Below are 25,782 nucleotides of genomic sequence, written 5' to 3'. Positions count from 1 at the left end.
GACGGAGTAAGCCGCTGTAGCCTATGGGGTATACATCACAGTACTAGGCAGAAGAGGATACCATAGGAACCCCCCCCCCCCGCGATGGCCGCCAAACGTGTGTACAGTACACTGTGTATGCGCAGGATTAGACAAATACTGTACCTATATTATGTGAGTAGATTTATGCTGTTCCTATATAATGTGTGTGGATCTGTACTGTATCTACATATCTTCGTTGAACTTAAATCACCTTGTCTTTCCGCATTCCATATTATTTTTGACTGGTGTGTTTATATAATAAGCATTGTCATACTATACATTTAAAATCTGTCTAGAAATATAGACATATACTGTACCTATATTATGTGAGTAGATTTATACTGTACATATATGATGTATGTAGCTGTGTACTGTACCTATACTCTGTATATGGATGTATACTGTACCTATATAATGTGCATGGAGGTATACTGTACATAAGTAATGTGCACCTGTATGTGAGGAGATTTATACTGTAACTATATTATGTGAGTGGATGTATACTGTACCTATATATTGTGTGTAGATATATACTGTACCCATATCATATATCTGCAAGACATATAAAATAAATGCAGACTCAGATCAGAGGATTGGAGTTGTGTTACCTGTAAGAGTCTGTGACAGGAACATCTACAGTAACATCCCTGCCAGAGAATCCTTTGGTCCTCTCATCCTTCTGGACCTCATTTCTGCTTTTTACAACATTGACGATCATCGTCTCTTGCCCCCCTGACTCTGGACCTTCATGGAACTTTTCTGTACCCCTCCAACCACTCGTCTCTGTTCCTGTCTCCAGTTCCTCCTGCCCACTCTCACTCTGCCCATTTTTGTTCCACAAGGGTCAGTGCTCTGATAATCTCACTGTATACCACCTTATTCTGTCAGCTAATCAACTCATTTAGTCTCCAGTTCCACCTCTATATGGATGGTGGCCAAATCTACCTCCCTCAATCCCTCTCCCATCTTGTGTGCCCAGCTGTTTCTCTGCTATTGCCTCTTGGATGTCCCAATGCTAACATGAGTTTAGCAAGCCCCATCCCTAGGTGTCTGTCATTTCACACCTTGACTACCACAAACTACTCAACTCTGACCTTCCCCTCACGTGTCTTCCCACGTTAAATCACCACCATGGAGAGACAGACTTTCCTCACCTGCCACTTCACTTTTGCCTTCCCACTCTGATCTCTACACTTGTTCTCTGTTCATTACAGAATCCAATTCTGATTCAGTTGCTATGTGGGCTGTTAGATGGTAAGTTGCTGTGTGGGCTGTTATATGGTCCAGTTGCTATGTGGGGTGTTAGGTAGTTCAGTTGTTATATGGCCTGTTAGGTAGTTCAGTTGCTATGTGGGCAGTTAGGTGGTTCAGTTGCTATGTGGGCTGTTAGATGGTTCAGTTGCTATGTAGGCTGCTAGGTGGGTAAGTTGCTATGTGGGCTGTTAGGTAATTCAGTTGCTATGTGGGCTGTTAGATGGTAAGTTGCTATGTGGGCTGTTAGGTGGTTCATTTGCTATGTGGGCTGTTAGGTGGTTCAGTTGCTATGTGGGCTGTTAGGTGGTTCTGTTGCTATGTGGGCTGTTAGGTGGTTCAGTTGGTATATGGGCTGTTAGGTGGTTCATTTGCTATGTGGGCTGTTAGGTGGTTCAGTTGCTATGTGGGCTGTTAGGTGGTTCAGTTGGTATATGGGCTGTTAGGTGGTCCAGTTACTATGTGGGCTGTTAGGTGGTCCAGTTGCTATGTGGGGTGTTAGGTGGTCCAGTTGCTATGTGGGCTGTTAGGTGGTTCAGTTGCTATGTGGGCTGTTAGGTGGTTCAGTTGGTATGTGGGCTGTTAGGTATGTGGGCTGTTAGGTGGTTCAGTTGCTGTGTAGGCTGCTAGGTGGTTAAGTTGCTATGTGGGCTCTTAGGTAATTCAGTTGCTATGTGGGCTGTTAGATGGTAAGTTGCTATGTGGGCTGTTAGGTGGTTCATTTGCTATGTGGGCTGTTAGATGGTTCAGTTGCTATGTGGGCTGTTAGGTGGTTCAGTTGGTATATGGGCTGTTAGATGATTCAGTTGGTATGTGGGCTGTTAGGTGGTTCAGTTGGTATATGGGCTGTTAGGTGGTTCATTTGCTATGTGGGCTGTTAGGTGGTTCAGTTGCTATGTGGGCTGTTAGGTGGTTCAGTTGGTATGTGGGCTGTTAGGTGGTTCAGTTGCTATGTGGGCTGTTAGGTGGTCCAGTTGCTATGTGGGGTGTTAGGTGGTCCAGTTGCTTTGTGGGCTGTTAGGTGGTTCAGTTGCTATGTGGGCTGTTAGATGGTTCAGTTGCTATGTAGGCTGCTAGGTGGGTAAGTTGCTATGTGGGCTGTTAGGTAATTCAGTTGCTATGTGGGCTGTTAGATGGTAAGTTGCTATGTGGGCTGTTAGGTGGTTCATTTGCTATGTGGGCTGTTAGGTGGTTCAGTTGCTATGTGGGCTGTTAGGTGGTTCAGTTGCTATGTGGGCTGTTAGGTGGTTCAGTTGATATGTGGGCTGTTAGGTGGTTCAGTTGGTATGTGGGCTGTTAGGTGGTTCAGTTGGTATGTGGGCTGTTAGGTGGTTCAGTTGCTATGGGAGCTGTTAGGTGGTTCAGTTGCTATGTGGGCTGTTAGGTGGTTCAGTTGGTATGTGGGCTGTTAGGTGGTTCATTTGCTATGTGGGCTGTTTGGTGGTAAGTTGCTATGTGGGCTGTTAGGTGGTTCATTTGCTATGTGGGCTGTTAGGTGGTTCAGTTGCTATGTGGGCTGTTTGGTGGTAAGTTGGTATGTGTGCTGTTAGGTGGTTCAGTTGGTATGTGGGCTGTTAGGTGGTTCAGTTGCTATGTGGGCTGTTAGGTGGTTCAGTAGCTATTTGGGCTGTTAGGTGGTTCAATTGCTATGTGGGCTGAACTCTGACTCCTCCCACCAGCATCAGTGATTTCATCACCTGAGAGTTCTGGCGTCTACTGAGCATGTCTGAGACATAGAAGTATAGAGATATACTGTACCTATATAATGTGACTAGATGTATAGGAATATACTGTACCTATATAATGTGACTAGATGTATAGGAATATACTGTACCTATATAATGTGAGTAGATGTATAGGAATATACTGTACCTATATAATGTGAGTAGATGTATAGGAATATACTGTACTTATATAATGTGAGTAGATGTATAGGAATATACTGTACCTATATAATGTGAGTAGATGTATAGGAATATACTGTACCTATATAATGTGAGTAGATGTATAGGAATATACTATACTCCACTTTACTCCACAGTTTTGTGGCATCAGACAATTAAATGACAATAACATATTTTTTACTCATAATAAGAACATAAAAAATGAGGATAATTCTCCTTTGTCTTCACAGGTGCATTTTCCGGATGTAGAACGGGTGGAGTGGATTAATAAGGTAACACGTTCCTCTCCATTCATGTCATTGACACAAAGCATCTATAACATTCTAATTATTTTTGTTCCACATCTGTGTGTCTGATTTCTGGTCTATATACCTGAGCACACACCTGTGTGTCTGATTTCTGGTCTATATATCTGAGTACACACCTGTGTGTCTGATTTCTGGTCTATATACCTGAGCACACACCTGTGTGTCTGATTTCTGGTCTATATATCTGAGTACACACCTGTGTGTCTGATTTCTGGTCTATATACCTGAGCACACACCTGTGTGTCTGATTTCTGGTCTATATACCTGAGCACACACCTGTGTGTCTGATTTCTGGTCTATATATCTGAGTACACACCTGTGTGTCTGATTTCTGGTCTATATACCTGAGCACACACCTGTGTGTCTGATTTCTGGTCTATATACCTGAGCACACACCTGTGTGTCTGATTTCTGGTCTATATATCTGAGTACACACCTATGTGTCTGATTTCTGGTCTATATACCTGAGCACACACCTGTGTGTCTGATTTCTGGTCTATATACCTGAGCACACACCTGTGTGTCTGATTTCTGGTCTATATATCTGAGTACACACCTATGTGTCTGATTTCTGGTCTATATATCTGAGTACATACCTGTGTGTCTGATTTCTGGTCTATATACCTGAGCACACACCGGTGTGTCTGATTTATGGTTAAACCTGAAATCACTTTATCGCAGCCTGTGAAAATATTAGTTAACTGTTGGGCAGATTCTGTGTTGGGAGTAAACCAAAAAAATAAAAAAAGCCAGTAACTTTGCACCTGGGCAAAACCATGTTGCATTGCAGGTGCGACAGATGTAATACATGCAGAGAGATTTACATATGAGAAGGGCGTGTCCAAACTAAACTCTATATTGCAGTGTCAGAATAAAGCTGTCCAGCATTTGTGGGATACCTGCAAAAGCAGCCGGTATTTACCCTGCATGCAAAACATAATACATGTATCTGCCCCCCTTACATTGCAGCATGGTTTGTTCCAGGTGCAGTTACTGACTTTTTTTTTTTTGTAGCTCCAACCTCAGAATTAGCCCCACTGTTTGTAATCCCCGATAATTTACACATTGGGGGGGGGACTCAATTAGACTTTTCAGGAGTTGTGAGGAAAAAGTCTGCGAGAAAAGGCACCCTCTGGGGGTTAACACAAGGGAAAAACACATTGATTCCGCAGGTTACGCAGAATCAGTGGGTTAGGTTAAATAGCATTTTCCTGCGCAGTGCGGGCAATTAGCCGTGGAGTAAACCTCATTAGTCTCAGGAGTTAATGTTCCTCAGCTCTCTTGAGGCATATTAGGGGGATTTTCAGTCCAGCTTGGAGATAAGATTGTGAGAGATAAAGTACCAACCAATCAGCTCCTAACTGTTACTTTCGATTACCTTAAAAAATGGAACAGATCACAGCACTTTAATTTCCAAAACGTAAAATTTCCTCGCTTTATAATTGGATGGAAATATATTTGCATCTCAGTTCTTAATTAATTAATTAGTTAATCAATTAATTGATTCACTCATTCAATAAGATATTCTTTGAATCGTTTAATTTGTTTGAATTTTCTAGGGTTAATCACAAAGCCGTTCTTGTAATTGTGAAAAGTTGTGTGCAAATTCTTAATGTAGATGAATTATTTAGGATTCTGAACATCACAGTGATTGCCAAAAAAAGGAGCAATCGTCGGCTACATATTAAATAATTAAACGGCAGAGATCTAAATCAGGGGACCACAGCAGATATCCCCAGTATATGCTGTGGTCCCATTTTATACCCCTTTTACACCAGAGCAAAAACCTGTTTTTTTGCTGGGTCTACCCAGGTCGCAGCTCAGTGTAAAAGGGTCCCTGAAAAATAACCCAGGTCAAGTGACCCATCAATCCAACCCAGGTAGCTACCAGGGTTGGACCCAGGATGGTCCCGGGTAATGGTGCAGTGTAAACGGTGCAACCCGGGTTATCTGACCTGGGTCATGCCTAAAATTAGCTGATTGGTGGTTGTGGAGCAGTCACCTCCCACTTTTTATGACCTCACAGGTTTAGCAGGGCAGACCTGAGTTCAGTGTGAACAGGGCTGACCTGGGAGTAACCCAGATCAAAGGGTTACTGACCAGGGTTGGAACCATGTCCAAAAACCCAGGTCGGACCTGGGTTTTTGGTGGAAAAGAGGTATTAGATGCATTCTAGTGATCCCTGTAATCTGCAGATATCACCCAATATGGGTGTTTTCTGCAGATTTGTGTGTGCCATTTGGCCTGGTATGCAGAGATAAATAGCAACAACAGCGGAATTGCAGATACATCAAACAGTCCAGGTGCTTGACCTGGTGTCAGGTGTATTGACGTGAAGTTACTGGTACAGCCGTACTTACAGTTACACACTTGTTAATCTGAATACAGCAGAGCTTGAGTGGAACGTACAGTGGGCCTGATTCAGAGCCGAACGCTATTTGCGGACGTTAGTTCTGAAAAAGGGGCTGGATATTTAAATTAAGTGTTCGCTCATTTGCGGTCTGTTGACGCCTCTATGTCTGAACGAGCGAACAAAACATGCGGTTGCTATTTTGAAAAAAACGCCCCCTGGCCGCTTGCATCATACGTCATCTCCGCTATTTATTAGATTAATCGAGTACATCGAACGGCGTATGAACTGCTCGCTATTCTTGTGGTAGCATTTTCCTACCGCAATCATGCGAGCAGTTCAGGCTAAAAGACAACCAAGTGACGTGGTCAATGACGCTGCTGTAGTAATTATGCACACCCTTAAAACGCCCGTTTTGAACGTTTGGCACGCCTGCGTTCGGATTTCCACTCCCCGTTTTCAAGCACCTTCCCTTGTTACAACCCACAAACGCCTCATCCTGTCACTCAAATTAGCAGGCATTCGCTATTTTGCGAGCACAGATTTCTGACTGCACTGACTGGTTCGCGCATGCCTACTAAAACCCATACGCATGCGCAGATGTGCGAACATTGCTCGGAACGAACGAGCGGCCGCTTACGAGCGGCTCTGAATCAGGCCCAGAGCACCAGCCAGTATGTTGGCAGTGAAGGTAGTATATGTACGATACGCAGGTCATATACAGGCCAACACGTCTGTTTTCCACTGTGGCGCTCATACACAGTGACAAGATGGCACCGCACATGCACAGAAGGCCATACGGCAGCCATCTTGGTTAGGTAAAATGCTTCATGTAAGGAGCATTCATGGAGGCAGCACAGTCACGTACTCCATATTTCCACTGTTTAGGGGGATATCCCACACATTTTGTTTCATAAACAGGCCCCTATGTGTAAACCAAACTATTCAGCGATATGAATAAGTCACATATATACATCTATATACATTGCACACACATTCCAAAATCTAGCCCTTGGGCTGTTCCATCAAACAGACACTGACGCGGTGTTCAGGCCGCTCAATATAAAATTCTTTGCATAGATTTCAGAAAAACAGCAGCAAACAGCTGTGTTGTGTCTTTGTGGAGACCGGAACATTGAAATAAAGTGTGATAATTGCATTTATTTCTATGCGTGACAAGCTATGTAACTAGTTTCAGGCTCATTTGCAGTTGAAGCAAGTCCATTTTCTGACACGACTCTCAGACGGAACAATACTCGCCGTCTTTAGCGCCGCTCACATAGCGTTGCGTTCACATATCTCCCTGAGATGCTTCTTCACAAGTAGTCGTGTACGCTCATGTGAGCGATGGTTAAAGCCTTGTGCCACTCTCATTGTCCACGTGTGGATGAGCTGGTGTTTAATATACTGAAAAGTCAATACCAGCGGCTACTTTAATAATCAATGCAGTAGATTAAACCTGGCTAAACAGCGCGTTTATACTTCACTAATCATTCCCAGATAACTTCTGCCTAATGTGCAGATAATGGAGCGTTTAGATTAGGGATGTGCAGGCTCGGATAGGTTCGAGTTTGCACGTGGAGTTCGGATTTTTCCCTCCAAAAAAACGGAACTCAGAACGAGGCAAAACGTCATCTTACATGGACGAACATCATCATTCCTAGTCTTTTGTCCAGGAATGATGATGTTCGTCCATGTAAGATGACGTTTTGCCTCGTTCTGAGTTCCGTTTTTTTGGAGGGAAAAATCCGAACTCCACGTGCAAACTCGAACCTATCCGAGCCTGCACATCCCTAGTTTAGATCAATATCTGCGTCTATCCTTAGTACTGGGATCTCTCCCTGACACTGTAGATCTGTTCGTCCACAGTTATTTTATTTTCTACAAAATCAGTTACAGGAACAGAAACATACTGTGGAATATTACACAACTCCCTTTGTTTTATTTGGCGCAGCTGAGTAACGGAACCAGTATGTGCAGCGCACAACTCATTCCACCCAGTCCCAGATATCGTGATGTGAATTAGTATAAGTCAGCAGAAAACAGCCATATCCAGTCATTATGATGCTGCAGAAATTAAGAATGATCCTTTGTGTCGCATGAAACAAGTTGTAGGGTCTTCAGCGTAACTATAACCTCACGTGTGGTCTCATTACAGCTCTTTCCCAGATGCTAAATAGTGAAATTCAGGATTGTTGGCTATTTCAGCTCTAGTCACACAACATGGAAGCGATGTACAGAAAGCCAGGATTCAGGCCACGATGATCTAGTTCTGTCATAATTCCATTATCTATGGGCACACGCATAGCGGTTACCAGATCAGACATGTACATCTAACTGCATACAGAATAGCTGTGCTGCATGGCAACTAGTAGTTACACGCATGTTGCATGTCTGCTGATGTTCCTGTGTAAACATGTGGGTAAACTGATAGCCGTGCAAATATGCAGCATGCGTATAAACTGATAACAGGTCATTCAACATGTTTGTTTCATATGTGAAAGGATTTACATGGCTTGTGTGACTGATTATTTCTCTGTGGTGAGACTGTGAGGACACCGGTGACCTGTTATATCTCTGTGGTCAGACTGTGAGGACATCGGTGACCTGTTATATCTCTGTGATCAGACTGTGAGGAGACCGGTGACCTGTTATAGCTCTGTGGTGAGATTGTGAGGAGACCGGTGACCTGTTATATCTCTGTGATCAGACTGTGAGGACACCGGTGACCTGTTATATCTCTGTGATCAGACTGTGAGGACACCGGTGACCTGTTATATCTCTGTGGTCAGACTGTGAGGAGACCGGTGACCTGTTATAGCTCTGTGGTCAGACTGTGAGGAGACCGGTGACCTGTTATATCTCTGTGATCAGACTGTGAGGACACCGGTGACCTGTTATATCTCTGTGATCAGACTGTGAGGACACCGGTGACCTGTTATATCTCTGTGGTCAGACTGTGAGGACACCGGTGACCTGTTATATCTCTGTGGTCAGACTGTGAGGACACCGGTGACCTGTTATATCTCTGTGGTCAGACTGTGAGGAGACCGGTGACCTGTTATAGCTCTGTGGTGAGACTGTGAGGACACCGGTGACCTGTTATATCCTAGTGGTCAGACTGTGAGAAAACCGGTGACCTGTTTTATCTCTGTGGTCAGACTGTGAGGAGACCAGTGACCTGTTATAGCTCTGTGGTGAGACTGTGAGTACACCGGTGACCTGTTATATCTCTATGATCAGACTGTGAGGACACCGGTGACCTGTTATATCCTAGTGGTCAGACTGTGAGGACACCGGTGACCTGTTATATCTCTGTGGTCAGACTGTGAGGACACCGGTGACCTGTTATATCTCTATGGTCAGACTGTGAGGACATCGGTGACCTGTTATATCTCTGTGATCAGACTGTGAGGACACCGGTGACCTGTTATATCTCTGTGGTCAGACTGTGAGGAGACCGGTGACCTGTTATATCTCTGTGGTCAGACTGTGAGGACACCGGTGACCTGTTATATCTCTGTGGTCAGACTGTGAGGAGACCAGTGACCTGTTATAGCTCTGTGGTGAGACTGTGAGGACACCGGTGACCTGTTATATCCTAGTGGTCAGACTGTGAGGACACCGGTGACCTGTTTTATCTCTGTGGTCAGACTGTGAGGAGACCGGTGACCTGTTATAGCTCTGTGGTGAGACTGTGAGTACACCGGTGACCTGTTATATCTCTATGATCAGACTTTGAGGACACCGGTGACCTGTTATATCCTAGTGGTCAGACTGTGAGGACACCGGTGACCTGTTATATCTCTGTGGTCAGACTGTGAGGACACCGGTGGCCTGTTATATCTCTGTGGTCAGACTGAGGACACCGGTGACCTGTTATATCTCTGTGGTCAGACTGTGAGGAGACCGGTGACCTGTTATAGCTCTGTGGTGAGACTGTGAGTACACCGGTGACCTGTTATATCTCTATGGTCAGACTGTGAGGACACCGGTGACCTGTTATATCTCTGTGGTGAGACTGTGAGTACACCGGTGACCTGTTATATCTCTATGGTCAGACTGTGAGGACACCGGTGACCTGTTATATCTCTGTGGTCAGACTGTGAGGACACCGGTGACCTGTTATATCCTAGTGGTCAGACTGTGAGGACACCGGTGACCTATTATATCTCTATGGTCAGACTGTGAGGACACCGGTGACCTGTTATATCTCTGTGGTCAGACTGTGAGGACACCGGTGACCTGTTATATCCTAGTGGTCAGACTGTGAGGACACCGGTGACCTGTTTTATCTCTGTGGTCAGACTGTGAGGAGACCGGTGACCTGTTATAGCTCTGTGGTGAGACTGTGAGTACACCGGTGACCTGTTATATCTCTATGGTCAGACTGTGAGGACACCGGTGACCTGTTATATCCTAGTGGTCAGACTGTGAGGACACCGGTGACCTGTTATATATCTGTGGTCAGACAGTGAGGACACCGGTGGCCTGTTATATCTCTGTGGTCAGACTGTGAGGACACCGGTGACCTGTTATATCTCTGTGGTGAGACTGTGAGGACAACGGTGACCTGTTATATGTTTTTCCTCAGGTTGTGAAGCAAATGTGGCCATACTTCGGTTTGTATGTGGAAAAACTCTTCCAAGAGAAGATTGAGCCTCTGGTCAGAGCATCGAATGGTCACCTCAAAGCCTTCACTTTCACAAAGGTCCACTTTGGAGAAAAGGTAATTTCTCTGTCATCTTTTCCCTTGAATTTGTTTTTTACTTGTTCAATCTCTAATTGTTGGAGAACAAGGTTGGATTTAGAGGAATAAGAGACCTTTAGTGATAAATGAAGAATCTGGACCTAACACATCACTAAAACAGCCTTTGTGAATTCTAGAGGGGAAGATGGACTAATTCTATATGCAATGTCTTCTCTAATAGTGCATTATAATGGGTTATTTTCAGGCTCCCAGGATAAACGGGGTGAAAGCTTATACCAAGAAGTTGGACAAGAGAGAGGTGATCCTTGATATACAGCTCTGGTAGGTGCCTAACTCCAGTCATAGTTTATGAAAAGTTTACTCTTAAGTAAAAGTAAGATAAAGAAAGTGTTTGGTTTAGGATCATTATGAGTTGCTGGATCAGTCTAATTGGATACATCGGAAATATTACATTTCCCTCATTCTCGGGGTTGGGATTGATGGGGCTTTAGGAGTACAAGTCTGTTAGACCATGAATTGATGTCCCCTCTTCTCTCCGCCCTAATTACCCCCATCTACATCTCCGCCTGCACTCGGTACATCTGTTGTTTGTACAGAGATCTCCATACATTTCCCTCTGTCGTCCTATGGGCACATGGGTCTCTATATAGCATATATCAGGGGGCTCTTGGCCCAGGTCTGTAATGTATCTCACCGATTTATATGGTGCATCATCCAGAGACATTAAACACTGTTAAAGGACCAGTAAATATGAAATAGCAGCGGTTCCAAAGACAAGAGGAGAATATTCACTAATGCATGCTGCCATAAAGAGGCAGCATTAGGTATTAGATATAAGTAGTTTCTGACAAGCAGAAAGGAAACAGAGCACCGTACTGCCCCAATGGTAACAGGAATAGTGACAGGAAGTCTAATGTGCATAGGGAAAACGTATATATATTGTAAGCTTGCAAGCAGGGCCCTCTTACCTCTATGTCTGTCTGTTATTACCCTGTTTTGTTCTATCAATGTTTCCAATTGTAAAGCGCAACGGAATATGCTGCGCTATATAAGAAACTGTTAATAAATAAATAAATATATATATATTTATATATATATTGTATATATTGTCACTGAGTATTAACCACCAACATTGCACAGCGTTGAAGTGCAGGGGGCAAAGGGGCCAAATTGCATCATTAAGGCATTTACCTCTAGGTCCTAGTTCCAAAACATAGGCCATTACGTTGAAGATACATACCCGACAAGTTTGGTTATAATTGCATAATTGGATAGAGGGGAACATAGGCCCTGATTCAGAGCCGGACGCTCTGACAAAGCGCTCGCTCTGAATCAGGGCCGGTCTTTTTTTTTTTTAGAATGGCCTCCTGGCCGCTCGCATAGCTGTGGGTGACCACCCACAGCTATAGCGAGTGGCCAGGAAGATGGTCGCGATGGTCAAGACCATCACGACCATCTGGCTTGTGACGAGACCCTTGTGGTAGGGTCTCGATGCCGCAAGCCCCAGGGAGATTTCGGCTCTAAAAGAGCAGAAATCTCTCCCACTGACATCACTCGTGATGTCAGTGGGGCCGCTCCCAAACGGAGGCGTTCACATGGGAACGCCTCCGTTTGGGCAGCCACTCCCCCGGTCCGCCCACCAAAGGGGGCGAGCTGTCACTCAATATTGACAGCTTGCTCCCTTTGTTGCGAGACCCGGAGCGACGGAGTGCCCATCGCTATCCGTGTCTCGCGCATGCACACGATGGAGCCGGCTCCATCGTGCGCATGCGCACTAGCCCACCATCGACCCAGTTGCGAGCGCACAGTGCTTGTGACTGGGTCTGAATCAGGCCCATAATCTCTGCACTGGCTGCTACATAGATTCTGCTGTTCTGGGCACAACTGAGCAAAGAACATTTAGGGGTAAATGTACTAAAGGTCAATTTTAATCGATTAAAAATCGTCCTAAATGGATCAATATCGATGTTGTGTTTCGGGTCTAAATGACACATTTACTAACACTTCAAAATCGATATTAAAAAAATCGTCTGTTAGTAAATTTGTGATTTAGCCCCTGAAACACAAAATCATTGTTGGTTAATTTAGATCAATTTTTAATTGATTAAAATCAACCTTTACCCCTTAAGGTGCCTATCCACTAGACGATTAAAGTGAGTGATTGAACGATAACAATATCGTTCGATTGTTCAATAATCGTTTGAAAATCGTTTGCAGATTATTTAAAAAATGTCTAAAACGACCAGCGATGCTAGGTCCCGCTGGTCGTTTAGACATCTATCATCGAGTAAACATGCTGGTCAACCCGACGATAACGTAGGGTTCAGCATGTTTGCAGATGATTGATTGTGCCTACACTGAACGACTGCTCGTCCAGTGTAGGCACAGCACAGACTGACAAACGATTACACGATTACAATGTCGTAATCGTGCAGTCTTTTGCCTGGCTTCTAGTGGATAGGCACCTTTAGTATGTGATTTATTAAAATGTACCGCTTAGTATGCAATGGTCTCGGAATTTGTGTTTTCTGTGTGGTAATTGCCGCATCCAGATCTGGAAGAGTATCCAGTACCCGATTAAGCAGAGCGATTGAACGATAATGACATCATTATCGTTCAATCGTTTGGTAATCGTGCACAAATCGGACAGTTTAAAGCGCGCTCCCCCGCTGGTCGTTTTTGACCTCTATCATCACCCGAACGGTCAATCTGCCGATAACGTCAGATTGGCCATGTTCGGGGATGAGGGAGGGTGTCTACACTGAGCGACCGATCGTTCAGTGTAGGCACAGCACAGACTGTGAAACGACTGCACGATTGCAATGTCGTAATCGTTCAATCGTTTCCTAGTCTGCTAGTGGATACGCACCTTTACAGTGAGGTTGTACTTGCAGCACAGGCAGCAGATGTGTTTAATAACAGGTTAGACTGGTGTCTGTTGTTTGGGATCGGCCCCCCGGGGTATACACAGAGGGTCCCAGCAGGGAGGAACCAGGCTGATAATAGCACAGGTACAATCCCTCCTCCTGTCATTCTGTACAGAAAGGTCCCTGTTGGCTGCGTTCATAAACGCTGTGAATATTACATAGGAGCAGAGATCATTTCCAGTACGGAGTGAAGGACTCGCCATATATCCATCCTGACAGCCCGTGTCCCCCGGGAGCCATTAATTATTCACTTTGCAGATGTGTTGGACATTATTCATGGCACAATAGGTTGGTTGTAAACTCGGTCATCAGGAATAGGAATAGGAATAGGAGCTCCTTCCCTCTGGGCTTATGCAAAGTTAGGAGCAAAGCAAAAAAAAAAACATAGCAAAGGAGGAGCAAACTTGCACCTTGGCAAAACCATGCTGCACTGCAGGTGGGGCAGAGGTAAAACTCGCATATTGCCTTGTGCTGGCAAGCGGGTCTCACCTCCTCCGTGGCGCCATCTTCCCAGTGATATTTAGGCAAGTAACGCATGCGCACAAGAGAGCAAAGGCTCGGGCACGATGCCAGTCTTTGCTTTCACTGTGCTGCCATCTTTCCGAAGATGTCACCGGGAAGATGGCGCCACGGAGGAGGAGGGACACAGGGCCTGATTCAGAGCCGCTCGTAAGCGGCCACTGGTTCGCTTCGCGTGATGTTCGCACATCTGCGCATGCGTATGGGTTGTAATGCGCATGCGCAAACCAGTCAGTGCGGTCAGAAATCGTGTGCTCGCAAAATAGCGAGTGCCTGCTAATTTGAGTGACGGGATGAGGCGTTTGTGGGTGGTAACAAAGGGAAGGTGCTTGAAAACGGGGAGTGGTGATCCGAACGCAGGCGTGGCAAATGGTAAAAACGGGCGTTTTAAGGGTGTGCATAATTAACAAAGCAGCGTCATCGACCACGTCACTTGGTTGTCTTTTAGCCTGAACTGCTCGCATGATTGCGGTAGGAAAATGCTACCACAAGAATAGCGAGCAGTTCATACGCCTTTCGATGTACTCGATTAATCTAATAAATAGCGGAGATGACGTATGATGCGAGCGGCCAGGGGGCATCTTTACAAAATAGCGAGCGCATGTTTCGTTCGCTCGTTCAGACATAGAGGCGTCAACAGACCGCAAAGAGTGAGCGCTCTATTTAAATATCCGGCCCCTTTTTCAGAACGACCGTCCGCAAATAGCGTCCGGCTCTGAATCAGGCCCACAGTTGCAAGCACAAGGTACAGCTCTTGGTGCAGGGTGTGAGGTGCGGGGCCTACCCTGTGCCCAATAAAAATACGTCTATGGTTTGGAGGAGGAGTGTCCTAGCTCAATTCTAAATTTCCATGTAAATACAAAGCTGCACAGTATATGTACAGTATGTGCTACATGCCACAGCAGCCAGTATTACCCCTGCATGCAGGAAACAGGAATGGACACCCTGCTCTGTAACCTGGTTTGTTCCAAGAGCAAATTGCTCCGTTTTCAGCTCATTTTTTATTTTTTTTTGCTTTGCTCTAAACTTTGCATAAGCCCCTGTAGTTACATACTAAATAACTAGACTGCTGAGACTTGTAGTCCGGTCTGTTGTATATTAATGGTACATATTTCTCATACTGGTTTTTTTTCTCCATATATTTATTGGCCCAAATGTGTTTGCCTCTGATTTGCGTAATTTTAGCAAGATAGCTGCTAGATTTAAAACGGCAATTAGTTTTAAGGCGAAAACGTCCTGGTGTCTCTTAAAACTAATTGCTGCTTTAAATCTAGCGCCTAGATTACGGGAATCATGCCAGGACCAGCAAATTGGAGCCTATTACATTTGGGCCGATATTTGGTGTTTAGACAAACGAGGCTTCTGAACATCAAAACGCTTTTTATTATCTGATTGATTTCAAATTCTGTATTTAGTCATCTTTTTTGAACTTGTAATTTAATTCTGAAGATATTATATATGAACGGTTACTTTTTCATTGCAAAACAAATATATCAGTGTTTGCACAAATAAGGTTTGATGGTTAACAACGCACTGTGTGACTCGCCTGCTGGGACTTGTGGTTCAGTTATGGAACTAATAGTAAAACACATTCTATATGAATGCCTTCTGTCGCTCTAAATACGGTCATATGACGATATGTAAAGCGAACAGTTCAGCAATATGAATAATTTACATCGCAGCCTATTAACACACAGTTTGTGGCTTCGGGGTAAATGGAGAAGGGTCACTCGCACAAATTAAGGCTCATAATGCTACCGAAGATCATTTTGTACTTTGTAAATGAGGCCCTGTGCATCTGCTAACTGGGTGCTATGGATCTAGACTCTTACTCATTGCCCAGCTCTGCAATTCCCTGCTGACCTTCTCTCAGTGTAATGAATGATACTGGACAGACTAACGCATCAGAATTCTTCTTAATCCCCTACACCAGTGGTTCTCGAACTCGGTCCTCAGGACCCCATACAGGTCACGTTTTCCAGGTTACCCAGCAGGTGCACAGGTGTTTTCATTACTCACTGACACATTTTAAAAGATCCACAGATGGAGCTAATTATTTCCCTTGTGATTCTGTGAGGATACCTGGAAAACATGCACTGTTTGGGGTCCTGAGGACCGTGTTTGAGAACCTGTGCCCTTCACAATGCATAGTCACCCCGCGTGTCTCCCACGCCGCGTGTAACAGCATTAGTGGTCTCTGCTTGTTCTGCTGCTGTTGTATTCCTCTAGTATGCCACCAGGTGGCAGAACAAGCTGGGAGTTGTTGTTCACAAACTTAAAAATACACATATGTCTCACTCTATGGGGTCATTTATTGTGATACTGCTATAAATACATAACTGGTCCCATTTAGAGTGTACACTGCATATTGGTGAATGTCCCACATGTACACGTCAGATAGATGGTGACTCCCTATAGAGTGTAAGCTTGCGAGCAGGGCCTTCCTACCTATATATCTGTCTGTTCTTACCCAGTTTTGTTCTATTAATGTTTCCAATTGTAAAGCGCAACGGAATATGCTGCGCTATATAAGAAACTGTTAATAAATAATACTTTCCAATCTGTGATCTCTCTATAGCTACACTGGAGACTGCGAGATTAACGTGGAGGTGAAGAAGCTGTGCAAGGCTGGCATAAATGGGGTGCAGGTGAGTGCCATCAAAATGTAACGCCATAGACCTATATATTTATATTACCCATATATATATATTGTGACAAGAATCACATAGACCGGGTAAAAACCATCAGTAGCTTTATTGCAAACCACAGGCAGGTATATAGGATAAGGCAGTTTCACAGGCAGGATGTTGCACAGTCTTCCAAACAGCAATATTTTCTTCAGGGGACTCACAGGTCCAGGATCCCTAACACTAGTCATCCCCGGGCCTATAACCTGGGCGACTATCTCACCGTCAGGATCAATTTCCCCAGTGTCTCTGCAGTTCTTAAACCAGCCTCACACAGGTGTCTGTAATCTGCTGCCTTCTAGATTCTGTTTGAGGCAACACCAGAACTGGACATTACACATTCTTAATGCCTTTGCTCTGCCAAACCTGGGAGATCTGGATATTCCACATTTATCTCATGTGGAATTATGCTGACCCTGTCACAATATATATATATATATATATATATATATATATACACAAAAAATCGATTAGCCATAACATTAAAACCACCTACCTCATATTGTGTAGGTCCCCCTCGTGTCACCAACACAGCTGTGACCCATCGAGGCATGGACTCCACAAGACCTCTGAAAGTGCCCTGTGAGTCCTGTGAGTTGCGAGGTGGGGGTCTCCATTTGGAGGCCAAGTCAACACCTTGAACTTTTTGTCATGTTCCTCAAACCATTCCCAAGCAATTTTTGCAGTGTGGCAGGGTGCATTATACTACTGCAAGAGGCCATTGCCACCTGGGAATACCGTGGCCAGGAATGGGTGTAGTAGTGGTAACAGGGGCACTCTGGTGGGTCTTCTGCTCCCATATCCCATAGAAGCTAAAGGATGCTGCACTGACCTGCTGGATAGGCGTCTGGTGCCTCCTGCACTGAATGTGGATGTGATTTGTGCCAGTGTCGCTTGTCTGTTATCACGATCATTAATCCTCTGTGGTCGCGGCCACTACGCTATCCACAGTGGGTTCCACAAGGTATTCCCTGTACACACATGACACCGTAGATCGTAGAATGGTGGCACAAATTCACATCGCTTTGCCGTGAGCAGCCTAGGCGGTGTTCAAACTGACTCACGAGACATCAGTTTACAACGGATGCAGGTCTGGGCATTTCCAAGATGTCACCGTATGGCGATTCCACCTACCATTACCTTTATATATTGCTATTCCATGACTTTTGATATATCCACCACTGTGCCATATAATGTATACAGCGTGCCCTCATACATCTAGCGTCTACACACCATAAAAGCTTGCTGAGAAGACACCAGAGGAGCAGAGTACCACACTTTCCTTTAAATTTCAAAATTACCCATCGCAGAGGCTGTGAACAGCCGCTCACAGTGTATCAGAGACGCTGGACTGCGACATTAACCGCACAGGAATCGGTTTTACACTCGTACAAAGTCACAGATGAAGCGTCTGACCCCTTCTTACGCAGCTTCAGACTCCTGCGCACACAGATGTACAAACGCCGCACATCAAATTCATCAGTGTAAGCTGGCAATGTAGTTCTCTCGCTTCCAGTTGTTTTATTTATGTGAATAAGAGGCACATTTTGAGCGAGAAAGACGATTGGTCGCAGACGAGTTGTCCGAGACCTGGGGCGTTAAGAGTGGCTATTTGGCGCGACTTTAGAAACAGTGTATGAGGACATATCTGTGTAATGCTAACCACATTCCCACCATGCTGCCCAGTAGAGGTAGAGCCGTTTCCTATTGCTGATTCCTGCTCATTCTTGTATCCTGTAAGATAGTAAATTAGCTGGTGCATGAAATCTATTATATTAGACCCAACGCGTTTTACCCAATAAAAGATCAGTTATTATGAGACATTTCTAAGGAAATCTGGTTTATATTACTGTGGAATAAATACTGGTCCTATGGTTCTGCTCCCCCAGTGATATAATGTTCCCATTGTCTGTATCATCATCTCATGTAATATTGCGTTACTGTCCTTTGTGTCTCTGGACAGGTCCATGGGACATTACGGGTGATACTGGCTCCTCTATTGTCTGATGTGCCATTTATTGGAGCTGTGACAATGTTCTTCATCCAAAAGCCGGTAAGTGCAAGGTTCTGTTATACTGATGTCGTTTGCGGCATTATACTGGCCGATTTATGCATGATTAACGAGCGATTGAACGATTATGATGTCGTAATCGTTCAATCGCTCAGTTTAATTGGCAAGTGGATGTGCGGCTTTAGTCTTCCAGGCCCATATACTACTGTTCTCTCCTGGTGTAACCCAGGCGCATATACTACTGTTCTCTCCTGTGTAACCCAGGCACATACACTACTGTTCTCTCCTGGTGTAACCCAGGCACATATACTACTGTTCACTCCTGGTGTAACCCAGGCCCATACACTACTGTTCTCTCCTGGTGTAACCCAGGCACATATACTACTGTTCTCCCCTGGTGTAACCCAGGCACATATACTACTGTTCTCTCCTGGTGTAACCCAGGCACATATACTACTGTTCTTTCCTGGTGTAACCCAGGCACATACACTACTGTTCTCTCCTGGTGTAACCCAGGCACATACACTACTGTTCTCTCCTGGTGTAACCCAGGCCCATACACTACTGTTCTCTCCTGGTGTAACCCAGGCACATATACTACTGTTCTCTCTTGGTGTAACCCAGGCACATATACTACTGTTCTCTCCTGGTGTAACCCAGGCACATACACTACTGTTCTCTCCTGGTGTAACCCAGGCACATATACTACTGTTCTCTCCTGGTGTAACCCAGGCACATATACTACTGTTCTCTCCTGGTGTAACCCAGGCACATATACTACTGTTCTCTCCTGGTGTAACCCAGGCACATACACTACTGTTCTCTCCTGGTGTAACCCAGGCACATATACTACTGTTCTCTCCTGGTGTAACCCAGGTACATATACTACTGTTCTCTCCTGGTGTAACCCAGGCACATATACTACTGTTCTCTCCTGGTGTAACCCAGGCACATATACTACTGTTCTCTCCTGGTGTAACCCAGGCACATATACTACTGTTCTCTCCTGGTGTAACCCAGGCACATACACTACTGTTCTCTCCTGGTGTAACACAGGCACATATACTACTGTACTCTCCTGGTGTAACCCAGGTGCATATACTACTGTTCTCTCCTGGTGTAACCCAGGCACATATACTACTGTTCTCTCCTGGTGTAACCCAGGCACATATACTACTGTTCTCTCCTGGTGTAACCCAGGCACATATACTACTGTTCTCTCCTGGTGTAACCCAGGCACATATACTACTGTTCTCCCCTGGTGTAACCCAAGCGCATATACTACTGTTCTCCCCTGGTGTAACCCAAGCGCATATACTACTGCTCTCTCCTGGTGTAACCCAGGCACATATACTACTGTTCTCCCCTGGTGTAACCCAAGCGCATACACTACTGTTCTCTCCTGGTGTAACCCAGGCACATATACTACTGTACTCTAGTGGTGTAACCCAGGCGCATATACTACTGTTCTCTCCTGGTGTAACCCAGGCGCATATACTACTGTTCTCTCCTGGTGTAACCCAGGCGCATATACTACTGTTCTCTCCTGGTGTAACCCAGGCACATATACTACTGCTCTCTCCTGGTGTAACCCAGGCACATATACTACTGTTCTCTCCTGGTGTAACCCAGGCACATATACTACTGTTCTCTCCTGTGTACCCAGGCACATACACTACTGTTCTCTCCTGGTGTAACACAGGCACATATACTACTGTTCTCTCCTGGTGTAACCCAGGCACATATACTACTGCTCTCTCCTGGTGTAACCCAGGCACATACACTACTGCTCTCTCCTGGTGTAACCCAGGCACATATACTACTGCTCTCTCCTGGTGTAACCCAGGCACATATACTACTGTTCTCCCCTGGTGTAACCCAAGCGCATATACTACTGTTCTCTCCTGGTGTAACCCAGGCACATATACTACTGTTCTCTCCTGGTGTAACCCAGGCACATATACTACTGTTCTCTCCTGGTGTAACCCAGGCACATATACTACTGTTCTCTCCTGGTGTAACCCAGGCGCATATACTACTGTTCTCTCCTGGTGTAACCCAGGCGCATATACTACTGTTCTCTCCTGGTGTAACCCAGGCGCATATACTACTGTTCCCTCCTGGTGTAACCCAGGCGCATATACTACTGTTCTCTCCTGGTGTAACCCAGGCACATATACTACTGTTCTCCCCTGGTGTAACCCAAGCACATATACTACTGTTCTCTCCTGGTGCACATACACTACTGCTCTCTCCTGGTGTAACCCAGGCACATATACTACTATTCTCCCCTGGTGTAACCCAAGCGCATATACTACTGTTCTCTCCTGGTGTAACCCAGGCACATATACTACTGTTCTCTCCTGGTGTAACCCAGGCACATATATTACTGTTCTCTCCTGGTGTAACCCAGGCGCATACACTACTGTTCTCTCCTGGTGTAACCCAGGCACATATACTACTGTTCTCTCCTGGTGTAACCCAGGCGCATATACTACTGTTCTCTCCTGGTGTAACCCAGGCGCATATACTACTGTTCTCTCCTGGTGTAACCCAGGCGCATATACTACTGTTCTCTCCTGGTGTAACCCAGGCGCATATACTACTGTTCTCTCCTGGTGTAACCCAGGCGCATATACTACTGTTCTCTCCTGGTGTAACCCAGGCGCATATACTACTGTTCTCTCCTGGTGTAACCCAGGCGCATATACTACTGTTCTCTCCTGGTGTAACCCAGGCGCATATACTACTGTTCTCTCCTGGTGTAACCCAGGCGCATATACTACTGTTCTCTCCTGGTGTAACCCAGGCGCATATACTACTGTTCTCTCCTGGTGTAACCCAGGCACATATACTACTGTTCTCTCCTGGTGTAACCCAGGCGCATATACTACTGTTCTCTCCTGGTGTAACCCAGGCGCATATACTACTGTTCTCTCCTGGTGTAACCCAGGCACATATACTACTGTTCTCTCCTGGTGTAACCCAGGCGCATATACTACTGTTCTCTCCTGGTGTAACCCAGGCGCATATACTACTGCTCTCTCCTGGTGTAACCCAGGCACATATACTACTGTTCTCTCCTGGTGTAACCCAGGCACATATACTACTGTTCTCTCCTGGTGTAACCCAGGCGCACATACTACTGTTCTCTCCTGGTGTAACCCAGGCGCATATACTACTGTTCTCTCCTGGTGTAACCCAGGCACATATACTACTGGTGTAACCCAGGCGCATATACTACTGTTCCAGAGCAGGATGAAGCTCAGTATACACACATTTTTTGCCTGCGCTCTTGAAATAAAATGATCCATTTTTACCCCAAATGTGTTTAACTATGAAATAATAGACAATGTGGCAGTCCTGGCGCCTGTGCTGACAATGCAGGGGCGCTGGATCACCGCCATCAGGGGGTACTGATGTATGCATGAATTACGCCAGTATGCATGTAGAAACACGCAGAGGACAGTTCTCTCGGTAAGAGTTGTCCTGTGCGAATGAGGGTATTGGGAGGGATCCAATTGGATCTATTGCTTCTATTGGGCAACACCATCTGAAGATGACGTTGCCCACCGCATCACCTTAATGCATATGAGAAATGCGGTCAGACTCCTGAAAAATTTATTTACGCATTTCTGACGTTAGTGCATCCCGCCCAATATCAGAATGCATATTTCACAAATTTAGTCTGTGTTTCGCTGTCATTTGCTGTTCTTTATATATGCGCTTTGGACCTGATTCAGACCCACACGCTAGGATGCGTTCGCGCGCAGCCAGCCGACTGTTTGCCTTCTGCACATGCGTCCGCATTGCAGTGCACGTGTGCTAACCAGTGCGAGAGATCGGGAAGTGGACAAGTGGAGGCGCGAACGCAGGTGTGCCTGAGCGTCTCAACGCCGTTTCAGAGGCGTGCATAATTAAGAGGCAGCGTCATAGTAGACATCACTTGGCTGAAATCTACACTGAAGTGCTCGCAGTGCTTGCGGCAGGGTATGGTCAGCCACAAACGCTGCGATCGTATCCGATGGTTGCATACACTTCCTGGAGATGACGTGCACAAGTGGGCATCTTAAGACTGGTTAGTGGGTGTCTGCATAAACAATTGGATCACACGCTAAGACATAGTGGGCGTGCTTATGCCTTGCCGTGCGATCGCCTGCATTGCTGAATCTGCATACGCATCTAGCGAGCGGACGAATCTAGCGAGCGGGTCTGAATCAGGTCCTTTGTTCTCCATGTTTTACTGATCTTTATTCATTTTTTTTGTTTTAGCAACTGGAAATTAACTGGACGGGATTAACCAATATCCTTGAAATCCCAGGAGTCAGGTAATTATTTTATATTCAACCAGTATATTATTTGCCTGCTGTTACCGCTCTCAGCAGTCACCTATAACCTGATTAATATTAACACTGTGGTATATAGTTGTTGCTGTTAGTACAACTCATCACTTCTTACGTGGATGTAGGGTTCCCAGTACTGTGCGCAGACAATAGGATGACACAACAGCCTCTTGTACCAACATGCCAGGGAAAGCAGAACCTGAATTTCCAGACAGCCGGGATTCATCACTCAGGAGAGTTACATCTGGGTGGTTGAGCTGCAGATCCCCCACAGGGAGTGTCAGCAACTTTTAGACAGCGTCACAGTGGGTAAGAGGCTCAGGGGCACATGTCACAGCATCCACCCTGAGGGAGGGCCACTGTCTTCTAAAAAATCATTCCACTGGCACAGTGGGTAGGAGGCACAGGGGCACTTGTCACACAACCTCCACCCTGAGGGAGGGCCACTGTCTTCTAAGAAATCATTCTGCTGGCACAGTGGGTAAGAGGCACAGGGGCACTTGTCACACAACCTCCACCCTGAGGGAGGGCCACTGTCTTCTAAGAAATCATTCTGCTGGCACAGTGGGTAAGAGGCACAGGGGCACTTGTCACACAACCTCCACCCTGAGGGAGGGCCACTGTCTTCTAAAAAATCGTTCCACTGGCACAGTGGGTAGGAGGCACAGGGGCACTTGTCACACACCTCCAGCTCAGTCACATGTCAGGGGGGTGAGGAGGCTCGGGCAGAAGGCCCAGAATACGGGTGTCTGAGGGTTTCTCAGGTAGGTGTGAAGTCATCAGCCGAAATTCTCCTTGTTCAGTGTGACTCACGGATTAGAATTGGGATGAGTGCCCAGAACACTCGGAATCTGTGTACAGGGCGAGATTAAGCAGGTGCTGGGTTCAATCAGTTACATATAAAGCAGAAGTATCATCCAAATGGGATTTATAAAGACATTAGGGCTGCTGGTGAGTTGGAAGTAAATTGGGGGGGGGGCTTGGCCACATCACCTTGGAGGCGTGTCTGTGCCCCCTGGAAGGCCAGGACCAGAGGGTCGTTCATACATCAGTGCCCCCTGATGGCGGTGACCCAGCGCCTCTGCGTTGTCAGCGCAGGCACCTGGATTGCCGCAATTCATCATCGTCTGCATGTACTTGCAGCTGCAGTATGCTCGGTGCAAAAGGAAACGCCTCCAAACAGGCGCATTGACGCTTACACGCCGGTCTGATGGGCCACATCAGCGTGCAAACGCCTTTACCGCGTTCTGCCTCTCTGGAAGGGCAGATGCGTTTACTCTCCATTCTCGTACCTGCGACCTGCGCTCATTGTCTGAGCATGCGCAGTGCGAAATCACGTAAGCAATGGGAGGTACATGTCTCTGGATGAAATGAAACCGTTATATTATAATGAGGTTATTTAGATGGTGCCGTGTTACATGAATGGGAGTGAAGACAGTAACAGTTATAAGTCAGAGCCAGACGGACGTGCCCTCGTCACCTGTACAGGGCATTACATGGGCACTTATTATTATTGTATTGCCAGTTACAGGTATATCAGTAATAGACATGTCGCAGTTTCTGCCGCTATGAAGCGTCTCCCGGATGGGGCATTACTGAGTAAATGTTTGCTGAGGAATCCAATGTGCCCAGCTTGTCTGCTGTGTGAGACTGGCACGGTGCCCGCAGCTTAATGTCCTGTGGTTTTGGTTGGACATGTTTATGGGTCTCATGTTACAACCAGACGAGACCAGGGAACGTTTTCCTCAGTAAGAGTTAAGTGTTATCCTAGAACCTGCTGCTAGTTTTACAGCCAGGTAAACAGAGAGGAGGAAGCCCATAAAATGTCCCATGTGATGGGTGGGTCCTTGTATTACTAAAGCCTGGCAGAACCCAAACAGTGACATTACACGCCCCTCTCACCCACATACGTGTTATATTATATGTAACATGTCGTGTCACCTGTGCAGTGTCTGCTCTCAGCACTAATACATTACACACACCCCTGTCACCCACATACGTGTTATATTATATGTAACATGTGGTGTCACCTGTACAGTGTCTGCTCTCAGTACTAATACATTACACACACCCATGTCACCCACATACGTGTTATATTATATGTAACATGTGGTGTCACCTGTACAGTGTCTGCTCTCAGCACTAATACATTACACACCCCTGTCACCCACATACGTGTTATATTATATGTAACATGTGGTGTCACCTGTACAGTGTCTGCTCTCAGCACTAATACATTACACACACCCCTCTCACTCACATATGTGCACGATTATATGTAACATGTTGTGTCACCTGTACAGTGTCTGCTCTCAGCACTAACACATTACACACACCCCTGTCACTCACATATGTGCACGATTATATGTAACATGTTGTGTCACCTGTACAGTGTCTGTTCTCAGCACTAATACATTACACACCCCTGTCACTCACATATGTGTTATATTATATGTAACATGTTGTGTCACCTGTACAGTGTCTGCTTTCAGCACTAATACATTACACACACCCCTGTCACCCACATACGTGTTATATTATATGTAACATGTGGTGTCACCTGTACAGTGTCTGCTGTCAGCACTAATACATTACACACACCCCTGTCACCCACATACGTGTTATATTATATGTAACATGTTGTGTCACCTGTACAGTGTCTGCTCTCAGCACTAATACATTACACACACCCCTGTCACTCACATATGTGCACGATTATATGTAACATGTTGTGTCACCTGTACAGTGTC

At 45.7% G+C, this 25,782-nt stretch overlaps 1 protein-coding gene across 1 annotated transcript in view; it reads left to right on the top strand.

Moving 5' to 3' along the window:
• The window catches only part of ESYT3 (extended synaptotagmin 3), a 101,833-nt gene that overhangs the window by 23,146 nt on the left and 52,905 nt on the right, over positions 1-25,782 (top strand). Inside the window, exons 2-7 of the mRNA XM_088475483.1 lie at positions 3,407-3,448; positions 10,429-10,563; positions 10,790-10,866; positions 16,570-16,639; positions 18,642-18,731; positions 22,962-23,017. Of these exons, the coding sequence (XP_088331609.1) occupies positions 3,407-3,448; positions 10,429-10,563; positions 10,790-10,866; positions 16,570-16,639; positions 18,642-18,731; positions 22,962-23,017 (470 nt within the window). The remainder of the gene's footprint in view (positions 1-3,406; positions 3,449-10,428; positions 10,564-10,789; positions 10,867-16,569; positions 16,640-18,641; positions 18,732-22,961; positions 23,018-25,782) is intronic.

This window comes from Taudactylus pleione, unplaced genomic scaffold, assembly GCF_031769625.1.
Source record: "Taudactylus pleione unplaced genomic scaffold, aTauple2 ptg000173l, whole genome shotgun sequence".
Taxonomy (NCBI): domain Eukaryota; kingdom Metazoa; phylum Chordata; class Amphibia; order Anura; family Myobatrachidae; genus Taudactylus; species Taudactylus pleione.
The sequence above is the reverse complement of the archived record's forward strand: the minus strand, read 5'-3'. Positions and strand labels throughout refer to the sequence as shown.